General features: G+C 49.3%; 1 protein-coding gene across 1 annotated transcript; it reads left to right on the top strand.

Annotated features, from left to right (window-relative positions):
• The first annotated feature begins 5793 nt into the window (after positions 1-5793).
• On the top strand, positions 5794-8064 carry GPR27 (G protein-coupled receptor 27). Its single transcript, XM_048316161.1, has one exon. It carries the CDS (start codon positions 5861-5863, stop codon positions 7001-7003), a length of 1143 nt encoding a protein of 380 aa, XP_048172118.1. The 5' UTR covers positions 5794-5860; the 3' UTR covers positions 7004-8064.
• Positions 8065-13088: the final 5024 nt, after the last annotated feature.

Below are 13088 nucleotides of genomic sequence, written 5' to 3'. Positions count from 1 at the left end.
CACCAAGAGCCAGAACCGGCATCTGGCAGCATCCCCTGCCATGGCAGCAGAGGAAGCCATGTGCCCTGACACAGACATACATTGCATCTGCTTCTCCCTTGCCCTGCACTCTGCCATCACTCACTGCGTCTAGGACAGAAGGGTGGGAATGCAACCCAAGCAGCTGGCCTGCATCCCATGAAAGACAACTATGGATACAGGAAGAGCAAGACAGAAAAATCTGTGCCTGGGGAGATTTTAAAGGAATGGCTTTTCGTAACTTTCTCGGCATGTCCATGGGACTGGATAGCAGCTATGAGCTCCTGTAGAAAGCCATAATGTCAGGGACATTTCCTGTCTCACAGCAGCTATTCCCCATGTCACAGGGGAGGTCTTCCACAAAGGAGCTGCTTCTGAAGAACAGCGTGTCACCAACAATTCAGCAGGTTAAGTTTAGCAGAGACAGTGATAGAAGTAAGCAGGAAGGAGCTATTCTTCCCCTCTGCTTTTCTTCCCTCTCCATTGAGCAAAGCCTTTAAAGACCAGGTCCCTTTGCAGGCTACAGAACTTTTAGCAAGTGGCATGCATGGAGGCTTTCACAGCCATGATACCTGTGTCTGGTTATTTCCAGTCAAAATAATCTCCTACTCAATTATGGAGAAGAATAGAGAAGCTCAGCCTGACTCACAATCACATGGGGGAAAAATGAGAGGAGTTGTTCAAGTTCAAAATGTTCATCTTGCTGTGGAGGAGGATTAGTACTGCTGTGGAAGGAGGCTTTCTCTCCTCCTGCAACAGCACAGCACTAAGGGATGGAAAAGACCCGAGTCCACTTCCCTGCTGTGCCAAATATACGCCTCCGTTCTTCCCTCCTCCCCCCCAAGAGAGCATATGAAGTATTAAACAGCCAGGAATAAGCCCTTTAAAAATGTGATCGCTAGCTGTCAGATACCCCTCTGTCACAGAGATGCAGCTCTGTGACTGTTCGCCTGCAGTTCTCCACTGCCATCCAGGAAATCAGGACTCAACAGTGACATTAATAGTCCCATCCACTCTGGTGTCATTTGTACATTTTGCACTACTGCGCTAATAATTATGTGAACAAAACCACATCTAAAATCCTCCATTAGTGTTTTGCTGAGCACAGATCTGGGCTCTGCTGGCCCAAGCCCTTCCCAGCCTGATGGCAGTGCCTAGTGCCCCATCCCCAACCTGACATCTGGATCCTCTGCAAGCAAGAGGCAGGGTGGAGGTTTTCCAGCATCATTTCAAATCTGTCTTCATTTCACTGGCAAGTACCATGGCTGTGCCCTGATTACAGAGGGCAAACATGGCTCCTGTGCATAGCAGTTATTTTGGGTAGTACTGTAAATTTTGCAGATTTTAATCTTCTCACGCTGTTTTCACATTACCCAGTGCCCAAACATTACCTTAATGTGTCATCTTCTGTTCTGTCATTGCCACAAAGTATTATCATGATCCTTGTAAACACCCACAAAACTGCCTCATTAGCTCCTGGCACTCCCTCCTCCCCTTCCAGGGATGACTGATAGCCACCGTTACGCCAATGCCATTCGCTAGGCTGCAACCTCGTGGTTTGCTCATTCTCCCCCTTCTCTAGGGTTCATATCAGCTCTCTCTACCATGGCACTGTTGGATTTTAAGTTTCCTTGGCAAAAAGGAAAGCTTTTTGTTTTTCTTGTGTAGCACCCTGGTCCCTGACTCACTCCACTAGGTGCAAAGATAACACAAATAATGAGTGTCATCCAGAGAGCTTTCTGGGAATTACAGGACGCTGGGAAGGAGGACCTTTAATCCTCTTGTGCCAGCTCCAGCTCAAGTCTCTGTTCTCCCTTTTTGCTCCAGACTGACCTTTCCACCTCCTTGATTGCAAAGCCCAAAAACTTTTCCTTGCCTGAATTATCTGTGACAGCAGAATGGCTTTGGCTAACTGCTCTCACCTGTCCTGCTTCCCTGTGGCACGTCAGCCATGGTGGAGCTCTGGGATTGTCCTTCAGGCATGTCCAGACATTTCCTACTTCTTCCCTTACATCACACCAGGGACAACACTGATTTCTGCTACAGTATTACAGGGGTACAGGACACTTCTCTTTACAGAAACGTTATGGAGAGCTCCCAGCCACAGGAACACAAATAAAACCTCCAATAATAAATAGATAAGGATTCAGGAAGTATACCAGTGACTGATAGAAAGAAGGCAATATGCCACAGTATTTGCTGTAAGAGTCCCTATTTCAGCTGTCTTTCCTGTTCAAGGCAGTGAGAGGAGAACATGAAGAGGCAGCCAATTCAAGTAAAGCACACTGGAAGGTCAGAGGAATCCATCTAGCTTGTGCAGCACCATTTTGTAAGCAGAGAATAGCTCTTCATTTAACTCATTTTGTGAAAGTGATTGAAGGGAGAAAGGAAAATAGCTTAACACTCTCATTACAATCTCTGGGAATTACCTGTTCCCCACGACTGCTGTGATAGGTCTGGCTTTTGTCTGGCTGTGCTCAAATCAATGGACACACAGTGTTTCCAGCCCCTGCCAGGGCACTGGAGGCAGGGACTCTGTGTTTCAGTGTCCAGGGGTACACCCATGCACAGAGGTGTCCCTGCTCACCTGGGGGCTGGACACCTGGCAGAGCCAAGCAGCACTGAAGGTGAAGGCTTTGCCATGTGTATATGGGGGCAGTCCCTGCTGCTCCTTTTGACTCTCAGTGGTTGACACCTCCCTAGGCACCACAGTCCCTGCAGGTGGGAAGAGCTCCTTGAGCACTTCTGTAACAGCAAAGGGGTTACAAAATACCCTATTTCTGTTTTTTAGTCAAATGCTGTAAATCTGGCACTGTCTTAATGTCCACCCTGAGACTGAGTCTGGATGAGGAACTTGTTTGAAGTTGATGGGTCGGATGCAAACACGACATGAAGCAGCCTGAGGTGCTGGCTTGCCTGTATGGGGCCATCCAGGTGGGGCAGGGAGGGCTCTTCTCCTGGCAGGATGTAACTAACACACAGAGTTATCCCGGCGGGTCTAATGCCAGGTCAGCCCCTTTGGGAGGCAAGGAGCCTGCTCATATAAAGACTGTTAACCCCCCACCTGCCCCGTATTTTCTGCATTCCTTCTGGCTGTCCCTTTAGTGTCACATCTCTCAGTCAGCCAAATTCTAGGCTCACACCTCCTATAGCACTATATAACAGCCTCATCAGGGAAGCAGCCCTGGGAAAATGGATGAAACACCATTCCCTGCCGGCTCTCTTCTCGCTACAGGTGGAAGAAAGATGAGCTAGCAATTTGCTGCTGGCCTGGCAAGATAGCAGTGAATTACGGCAGCTCCTGAGCCAGCTCAGCTGCGCTGGCGAGCGTTCAGGGAGAGGAGAAACCCTTCCCGCAGGAGCGGAGGAGGGAAGCAGGTGCGTTATTCCCTTTTGTTCACTTGATGGCACAGATCGCAGAGATCACAGAGCTAACGCGGGCCATAAGGTCTCCTCTGAAAAGCCACATGCCCCCAAGGACAACCGATCCTCCTACTCCTGTTTGGCAAAGCACTTTGGGTCCTGGCAGCCTGCCGTGGCGGAGCCTGTTCACGCGGTCCTGTGCTGCACCGGGGGCCAGCGACATACGCGGTGTCCCGGCTCCTCCACAAAGGCACCGCTTCTGACAGAGGTGCCAGGGCTGCCGAGGGGACACCGCGAACCCAGCACTCGAGTCACTGCATGAATGTGAGAAACGCCTGGAAAATTGCACAAAGAACTGAACAACCCGTGGGCAATTCTCTGTCACAGTAAAACTTCGGTGCAAATGAGAAACCTAACAACTGAAAACAGCTCAGATGCACTGGTAGGAAGAAAAAAGCAGCCTCAATTATCTACCACCTATTTTTTTTCCCCCTCTCAGGATTTCTTTGGTCTCCTAACACTGCAACAAATAACGGACATAAACAAGATCCAGGGGCAAATGAAGTCCTGCGTGATGCAGATTTCCCTCAACACATCTTTCGGCCAAAGTCTAGCTTTGGTTCACCACTGTTAAAGTGCCAGGAGTTCAGGAGAGCTGCTCTGGACGTCTGGTGGCACGATCAGGGTCAGAGCCTGGTCCCTGCTACATGCAGAGGGACTTTCTGAAACCAGCCAGAAAGATCTGCCCAAAAGATGCTCCACCAACCTTCGCTTTTGGGGCTGATGCAGATGATTTAATTGCTACAGTTTCTGGAATAATGATGAATTTACTGATGGCTTTTAATAGAATGCTCAAAAAGGATTTCAGACATGTCCTTCACAAGAGGCCATGAAGGAAACTCAGTAATAGTACGATAATTGCATTAGCATCTCCAGTGAGCCCAGGGCCGTGCGTTGGTGCGTGCCTTACAAGGCACGCAGAGAGGCCTTGCCCTACATACACAAGGATGGCAAAGAGGGAAAGAGAGGACAAGGATCTGTGTCTCACTGGCCTACATTAAACTGCCCATTATAAAACTGCACCAGCGGCACAGGTGCATCAGCAGGTGCTCTGTGCTGGTCGGGTCAAATGTAGTTTATCCAGCTCACAAAAACTGCCCAGCCCTCCGTGGGTCCTGTGTAACTGAGCCTGGGAGCTGGTAAGCCCCTGAACAACACAGAAACATGGAGAGCATCCTCTTTGACTCTCTTAGGAACCCTAGTCAGACCCCAAATGACAGGTTCCACTAGTAACCCAGATGTCAGGCTCCCGACTTGCAGAGGCTCTTTTTCTTTGATGTTCACACTGAAACATTTGCCTTGCAAGCTTGCTGTAAGCCTCCTTCCCCTGCAAACCCCCCTGCCCAGCAAGGGACACCGCACCCGGATGCTGCACTGCAACAGGTGCTGCTGGACTTGCCTCCCTTGTGAGCAGGAAGTTAAATGGCCATTTAGCACGCCCAAATCTAGCAGAAGCACACTGGTGACTGTAACACGGGTGTATCACTAATGTGTGGCTGTCCTGAACCAATACATATGCCAAAGGTACCAAGACGTGTGTATAGGGGCACATACACACACACCTGTCTTACGCCCGGGTACACTGTCTCCATCAGCTGTGAACAGCATCACCCTCCCCTGCGCCGCCAGAAGGGGATGCAGGGGATCCCCGAGACGGCCGCTGCGGCCGGACACCTCACCTCACCTCACCCCACCGCACCACACCACACCCCGAGGCTGTCCCCGAGCCCCCTCCCAGCACTCGCCCCCGGCGGGAGAAGGGCGGGGGCCGGGGGTCCGGCTGCGGGCGGCTCCACTCCACCCAGCCCGGCCCCGCTCCCATCCCCGCTGCGGCAGCGGGACCTCCGCGCCGCTCCGCGCCGCTGCGCGCCTGGCTCAGCCCCGCGCTCCGCAGGGGCCGGGCTGCGCGGGGGGCGGAGGCGTGGGCGGAGGGACGGAGGAGCAGCAGGAGGAGGAGGGAAGGGAAAAAGGAGGGAGAGAGGGAGGGGGATTTACCCCATTGTCCTCAGCGGGAGCTGGGCAGAGCCGCCGCCGCCGCTGTGCGCAGGCTCGGTCGGCCCCTCGCCCGGCGCGGAGGAGCAGCTGCCGGCGGTAAGGGGAGGCTCCGCTGCGCTCCGCGCCCCCCTATCCCCCCCAGCGCATCCCCGATGCCCCCGGGGCGGCGGCGGCGGCGGGCGCGGAGCTAGCGCGGGCGCGGGAGCCGCATGGCCCGCGGGGAGCGCGGCGGCAGCGCCCCGCCTCGCCGGGGCGGCCGGGGCGGCGGCGGCGGCGGCAGCGCGGCGGCGGCTGCGGGCATGGGGGCGCCGGGCGGCGCGGCCCTCGGCCCCGGCGCGCTGCCGCGGCGCTGAGCCCCCGGCCCTAAGCCCCCGGCCCTGCCCGCGCGGAGGAGGAGGAGTGGAGGAGGAGGAGGAAGGACCCGATGGCGAACAGCAGCGAGCTGGGGAGCAGCAGCAGCCCGCACCTGCCCAGCGCCGGCGGCCTGCTGAGCGCCTCCGGGCTGAAGCTCGCCACGCTGGGGCTGATCCTCTGCGTCAGCCTGGCCGGCAACGTGCTCTTCGCCTGGCTCATCCTCAAGGACCGGCACCTGCACCGCGCGCCCTACTACCTGCTGCTGGACCTCTGCCTGGCCGACGGGCTCCGCTCGCTCGCCTGCTTCCCCTTCGTCATGCTGTCGGTGCGCAGCGGGGCCGCCTGGCCCCACGGGCCCCTCAGTTGCAAGGTGCTGGCCTTCCTGGCCGTGCTCTTCTGCTTCCACGCCGCCTTCCTGCTCTTCTGCGTGGGGGTCACACGCTACATGGCCATCGCCCACCACCGCTTCTACGCCAAGCGCATGACAGGCTGGACCTGCCTGGCTGTGGTGTGCATGGTGTGGACCCTCTCCATGGCCATGGCCTTTCCCCCCGTCTTTGACGTGGGCACCTACAAATTCATCCGGGAGGAGGAACAGTGCATCTTCGAGCACCGCTACGTCAAGGCCAATGACACGCTGGGCTTCATGCTCATGCTGGCGGCCGTCATTGCCGCCACCCACCTGGTCTACATCAAGCTGCTCTTCTTCATCCACGGCCACCGCAAGATGAAGCCGGCCCAGCTGGTACCGGCCATCAGCCAGAACTGGACCTTCCACGGGCCGGGAGCCACCGGCCAAGCGGCTGCGAACTGGACGGCTGGCTTTGGCAGGGGGCCCACGCCGCCCACCCTTGTGGGCATAAGGCAGGCTACCCACAGCCAGATCAAGAGGCTGCTGGTGCTGGAGGAGTTTAAGATGGAGAAAAGGCTCTGCAAGATGTTCTACATGATCACCTTGCTCTTCCTGCTGCTCTGGTCCCCCTACATTGTGGCCTGCTACCTGCGGGTCTTCATTAAGGCCAGCTCCATCCCCCAGGTGTACCTGACCACCTCCGTCTGGATGACGTTTGCTCAGGCAGGGGTCAACCCGATCCTCTGCTTCATCTTCAACAAGGAGCTCAGGGTCTGTCTCCGAGCCCACTTCCCATGCTGCCAAAGCATCCAGAGCACCCAGGGCACCATCCTTTGCGATCTCAAGAGCTTTGGGATGTAGGGGGGCTTTTCTCTTTCTCAAAAAAGAAAGATGGATATAAATTTCCATATTTCTGCATATGAGCTCAAGAGAGTGTGACCTGTGGGGGACATACTAAACCACCACCCAGCACCCAAACCTTAGGCTGTAAGAAGCTATTTTATTTATTTTTCTATATTTTGTGTATGCTCTCTTCAGAACATAACAGGTTGCTGTCTATGGGAACAGGTACTTGAGCAGAACACCCCCAAACCTTAGGCAGTAAGAAGCTGTTTTTTTCTTTGTGATTGTGTGGTTTTTAAAAACAAAACAGGGCTCCGAGTTTCTGGTCTTGCTTCTAACGTTTCTAAACATGATTCCAACAGATATGGATTAAGGCCATGACATTTTTTTTGTTTCCCTATTCCTGTCTGTTTTGATAAAGGCTTAACAATTTTACTCATGTAATATTTGATAAGGGCCAAGACAATTTTATACTAAAGTTATTTTTGATGACCTCAAGAGGTGTTGTTTTATTATAATTTGATTTTAAGTAAGTGAAGAACATGAAGAGGACGTTCCTAATGTGGTCAGAAGTCAGTTTTGGTGGGAGCTGTTGGGTTCATTCATTCTCAAATGGTTTGAGTATTTGAAGCAGTTAGTTATAACTTTTGCTTGACATACAAACAGTGTAGAACTAATTTCAATTTTTCTTGTTGCACTATTCATTTGGTAATATTTCAGAACTATTTGTGAAATGTGATTTTAAAATACCAACTTTAAAAATAAGCAACTATAGCAGTTTTTAAAACCTAGATTGAAATTCATATTTTACTGCCTTTATAGGAAGTTATCTACAAACCTGGGTAATACTTGTACATTTTGACTGTTTTCTTTAATAAAATATTGAAAACCTTTACTGTATGTAATTGTTTCAGAATGGCAGCATTCTGCTTTGCTGACAAATAACTTGTGTATGTGGAAGGTTGTATGTCTTGTGTCTGAGTAGATTTCACAGCTAAGGTTATTATGGACAAGCACAATCCTTATTTGCTGTTAGATCTCAATTTAGGTGTTTATACCAATAAAAGTGACTAAAGCTATTTTTAAGAAGACTTAAATTCATGATGGGCAACAGGTTTAAAGAGCACAATTCTTTGTGTCTGCTGAAACCAAATTTCTGTTGTAGCTAATTGCTCTTCTGTTAATGATAGGAAAGAGTGTGTAATTGTGGATCGCTAATTTTAGTTGGCAAAGCAGTTTTTTAACACTGTGGCTTGGTCAATACCATACTCATTTATAAACTATATTCGTAGTGGGAAGCTTACATTTATTAAGCATGGCATTTTAACCTGCTCTGTTGTTCTACAAAAACTTCTCTGCAAGTATTTTAACCAGTAACCTGATGGCAGGATCCTGGCACAACTTCTTAGCTGTCTCAGAGGAAGCTGTCCCTGAGGTGCTTCCCTTTCTGATGGATCATGTAACATTTAACAAACATGTGCTGGGGCAAGTCTCACGCAAAATGGCAGGGATATAGCCTCAGTTTACATGAAGAAATCTACATCTGCCAAGTATTTCTGTAGAGAGTAGTCTAAAATTGGTAGACATCATCTGAGAAATAATTGTCCTGTGACTATGAAGGGAGCACAAAAGAGACATGGCAGATCAGAAGAGGACAAAGGTGGCAGCTTCAGACTGAGACAGGGAATGAAATGTGGGGTTCCTGGTTTGGTTTAACCCTTGTTTTCCACGCTCAACTCGGATTTGGATACCAGAGAGGCAGCATTTCCTGCAGGGCATAAGGAGAAGGTTGCAATTTGAGTTTTTTGGTACAGTTGCAGTACCAATGCTGCCAGAACTGGGCTAAGAAATAGGACCATGGATGGGGTATCTTTAAAACAAAGAGAGACATAAAGATCATTTCTAAAGCACTTTGAAAATGCACCTGGGTACAGAAGGAAAGCTGTCACATACTTCAGATCACAGCAGCAGCTGGTTATCAGTGCTAATTACATTTTCAAGCTGGAATATCAGATGATAGCTTAGTGAGTCTTGGAGAGTAATGGGGTAGGGCTGTGCGGCAAGGCATGGATGCTATTGCTGGGAATTGTGTTCCAAGTATGCTTTACACCCCTGATTTACTTTTAGGTCTTTTCTGCAGGGTTCCAACTTTTGAAACTTTTCTCATATCTCATATTTCCCTCAGAAACTGCCTACGTAGTAAGGGCCTAGAACTGTGATCTGTAGCTCAGATCTTTTGCCATCTTTTTCCTAATCCTGCTGGTAACCAAGCCAATATTTTCTTTCTCTTTACTCTATTAAAAATGTCTGATATTTTGGCATCCTCTCTCTCTTCCAGGCTATAAGTAGTATGGTTATGATTCTATTTAAACCACAGAGATGGGAAAATAGTTATTTTAAAACCTCCTTAAAAGCTGCAAGAACCAGATTTTTCACTTCTAGAAAAATTGAGCACAAGTTGTAGAGTCAGTCATATATGCGGGGGATGAAAACTCACCTTTGGGTGACTTGATGGTTTTATTTAGACTTGGCTTATCAAGCAGTGCTTCTGTATTGAATACCATCCTCTGTGCAGAGGCATCCCCCAGCTCAGTGGTGGCCTCACGAGATGGGTGAGTTGGTTCTTATCTGGTGAAGATAACTGGTGCTTTGCTATCACCCATCAGTGGCAGCCAGACCCAGCCTTGCTACAGCACAAGCATACAAAAAAAAAAAATTATCTATATACCACGCCTTTTGCTTGCACACAGCTTCCAGGGCTGTCTCGGGACTTCTGATATACTCTGAGGGCAAAATCAGTGCTGTTTGAAGTTAATGTTTGAAGTTAATTTTATACTTTAGGTATTTGTAATGTCAGTCAGATTATGATCCTGGCTGTGGTAGTACAAAAGAGAAGGAACTCCAGTAGCTTTAATTCGGGGTTTAGATGGGTGTTGTACAATAGGGCTTAATTCCAAAAGATGTGAAACCAAGTATCAAGGACATGGCAGAAAATTAAAGAGTACTTGGTGCCAGCACACCAACAAACACCCCTTTGCTGGCTGAGAGTGCACCAAGAAAGTAGGGAAAAGCAGAAGGGGCTGGAGAAGCACCAGGGGATAAATATTTCTTCTGAAATCTGAGGAAATACAAGAAAATGAGGGGGGAAAAAAGGAAAAAAAAAAAAAAAGTACTTCCAAATCACAGCATTAATGTTCTCATAGCAGCCTTTACTCTGCATATGGGGAAAGTGGGTCACAGAGATTAAATGCTTTGACCAAGATCAGAGAAGGGGTGTCGGGGAGGATGAAAACCAGCTCCGGATTAAAAAAACAAAAAGAGAGAAATAATGTTGGGGAGAATGGAATGAGCACAGGGAGACATGGCTGCTGCTGTTGGGACTGTGAGGTGTGGCTGTAAATCCTCCCTCCCGCAAAAACCAGAGTGCTTTCGGTCTCACTCAGAACAGCCAGTGACTGAGACTCAGTGAGAGCTGGGCGTTAATAATTACCCCACGTCAGAAGCTATTGCTGCCTGTACAAGTCCTGGGCTCACTTGCAAAAACTCAGATGGTTTGAACCCCCGTCCCCATCCCCACTGACCAAAACACAACGTGCTTGGAAGGTTTGGTACGCTGCACAGCAGTGGGGCTCTCCCAGCTCTTCCATCAACCTGTGCTTGACCAGAGTGTACATTCAGTCTTCTCCCTACCTCTCCAGGCAGCTGCATGATAGTTTCCCATATTCTGGGCACCGCAAGTGCTGAGTACTACAGGAAATACCAATATCATCTCCCCCAGAGATTCTTCACAGTCTGGCTCAGAGGTCACAGCGTGCTGCTTCTGCATATCTGTGGTGAGGGATTGCAGTTGTGCTGAGAGCTGCTCCGGAAAAATCTTGATTGCTGCTGGCATCTTCACTCACTCACCAGGTATTTAACACGTTCCTTACAAGTGTTACCAGTCAAAATCTTGAAGTCAGGGGAGGTTTTTAGTACAGACTTAAATGTCAGGCCAGCTTGAAAAATGACACTGGTCTGAAATCCCAGTTAGCAGCTAAGATGATCTCTGATTTACAGCACTCAGTGCCTGCAGTACTCTGAGGTGCTTGTAGCTCTGCTGTTAGATTTGGAAAGAGTTTGCTAGGAAAGGAGCTGAAATATTTGGCTTCAGCCAAATTATGTTGTTGGGTAAAGGTCTCATTCAGAGACCTAGAGGTGGAGAATGAGTAGGGGATGTGTAGCCTACATGCTGTCATCATTTGCTTTTCCAATACCAGTCTGCAGAGAGGATGCAAAGCTGCCTCCCAAAATGGTGCAAAGCCAGTAGCCTCGAGGAAAAGGGCAGGAATTTGACTTAGTCTGATAGCAACAGTTCTTTCCTGAGGCTCTACCTGGATGTGGTGCAGCTACATCTTCAGAAGGCTGCTCTGCCATATGCTGTGGGACTGCCCTGGGACACATTGTGCAGAGCTCAAAGGATAGCAAAGCTGGCATTTGCCCTCTCTTCCCAGAAGAGGATGCATGGAGTTTGGCTGGACCTCTGCCACCTACCCCACATGATTAAGCGCAGTCACCTTGCTCTTTAGAGGCACCTGCACTTGCTCAGAACTGCCAACAAACCACCCTGAGGGACGTGGCTCCAGAATAACTATCACATATTGGCAGAATGCAATGCTAAGTATCACTTCATTAGCTCAGGCTGCAGATTGGATCGTTCCACACAGTATCAGAATACCCCAGAAACCTTATTAGATAGTTATGCTGCAAATCAAAAAATTATTAGAAACATGGCAGGGGGGCTGTTTTCTAATAGAGGTTTCCTAAAGTCATCATTTTTAGCACAGCTTCCTTTGTAGTTGCTCAAAACACTGCACAGGCTATAATTAACTCTATTGTGATAGGAACCAGGAAGCATTTTGCATGCTACGATGTTCTTATGCTTCAGAATATTAAAAAATATGTGACGTGTTGAAGAAATGTAGCCATTCGAGAAAGACCATCAATGAAGATAGTCTCCTAAAAGCTGGTGCCAAGTCGTGCTGGGTTGGGGCTGTGCCTATGGACATCTTACCCCAAACCTCCTTTTTTGCTGGTGACCTCTGATGCCATGTCATTCCTGAAGGACCTTGTGTGGGGTAAATCCTTACTCATCCATTGGTTGTAGAACTGGTGACCAGGAGCTGATTTTCCAACTTGACATCTGTGGCACTCTGACCTTCCCTAGAGCTGCTGATGCTGAACATCTCTGAGCCTGTTTTCACTTGGTACAAGTCATTAACTGCCCCACACCTCGATGCTTTATCCCAAGAATTATTAGTTATTCACCTGTGTAACACACAGAACCACTGATGGCAAGAGCATTATCACAGGTGAACAATCGCTAACTACATGAGCTTTCATCACTTAACTTTAAAGTCAAGCTCAGCCTTTCACGCAAGCTGTTGCATTTCTGTATTTCTATTCATGTTTAATGACCTCAGTACTTGCACTCTGTCTTTGATCCAAGTCATGCATGGCTGTGCTGTGGACGTATTTATTGGAAGGCCACTGTCTTGAGTGCCGCATTTTTCACGTCTGCCGTGACCAGGTTGATAGCGCAAAGCACTTTGTGTAGGAGGCTTTCAAGTTCAAAGCTTGTCTTGCAAGGGCACAGGGAAGCTGTGAAGTCACAGCTAATTTTAGGCAGTCATCATGGCATTCATAGAGTAGGCAGAAAGAAGAGATTGCCCAGTGGAGAGAAAGCCCATCCTAATGTTTCTGAATGTTATTTACTGGTATGTCATTAAAGAAATAATTCTGTGTTTGTGTGAGGATGATTAACCATTGGAACAAATCATCCAGAGAATAAATGGATCCTCCATCTGTGAGACGTGCAGTGTGAGCCTGCGCTCCTGCCCACGGCACACCTGCCCGGAGCCTGCTGCCTGCCCAGCCAGGGTCCCTGTGCTGGGGTCTGGGGCTCAGCCTCAGCACACAGGCAAGAAAAAGAAATCAGGGCACCAGAACCCTCTTTGTCTCAGGGTGATTCACTCCTTCCTTTTGCTCACTGTTTTACAACACCCATTTTATCATAGCGTATAAACAGCAGTGCTTGCTTCTCTCAGAAATTTTAGCAGAGGTAGAG

Source organism: Corvus hawaiiensis, chromosome 11, assembly GCF_020740725.1.
Source record: "Corvus hawaiiensis isolate bCorHaw1 chromosome 11, bCorHaw1.pri.cur, whole genome shotgun sequence".
NCBI lineage: Eukaryota > Metazoa > Chordata > Aves > Passeriformes > Corvidae > Corvus > Corvus hawaiiensis.
This window is presented reverse-complemented; position numbering and strand designations above follow the sequence as displayed.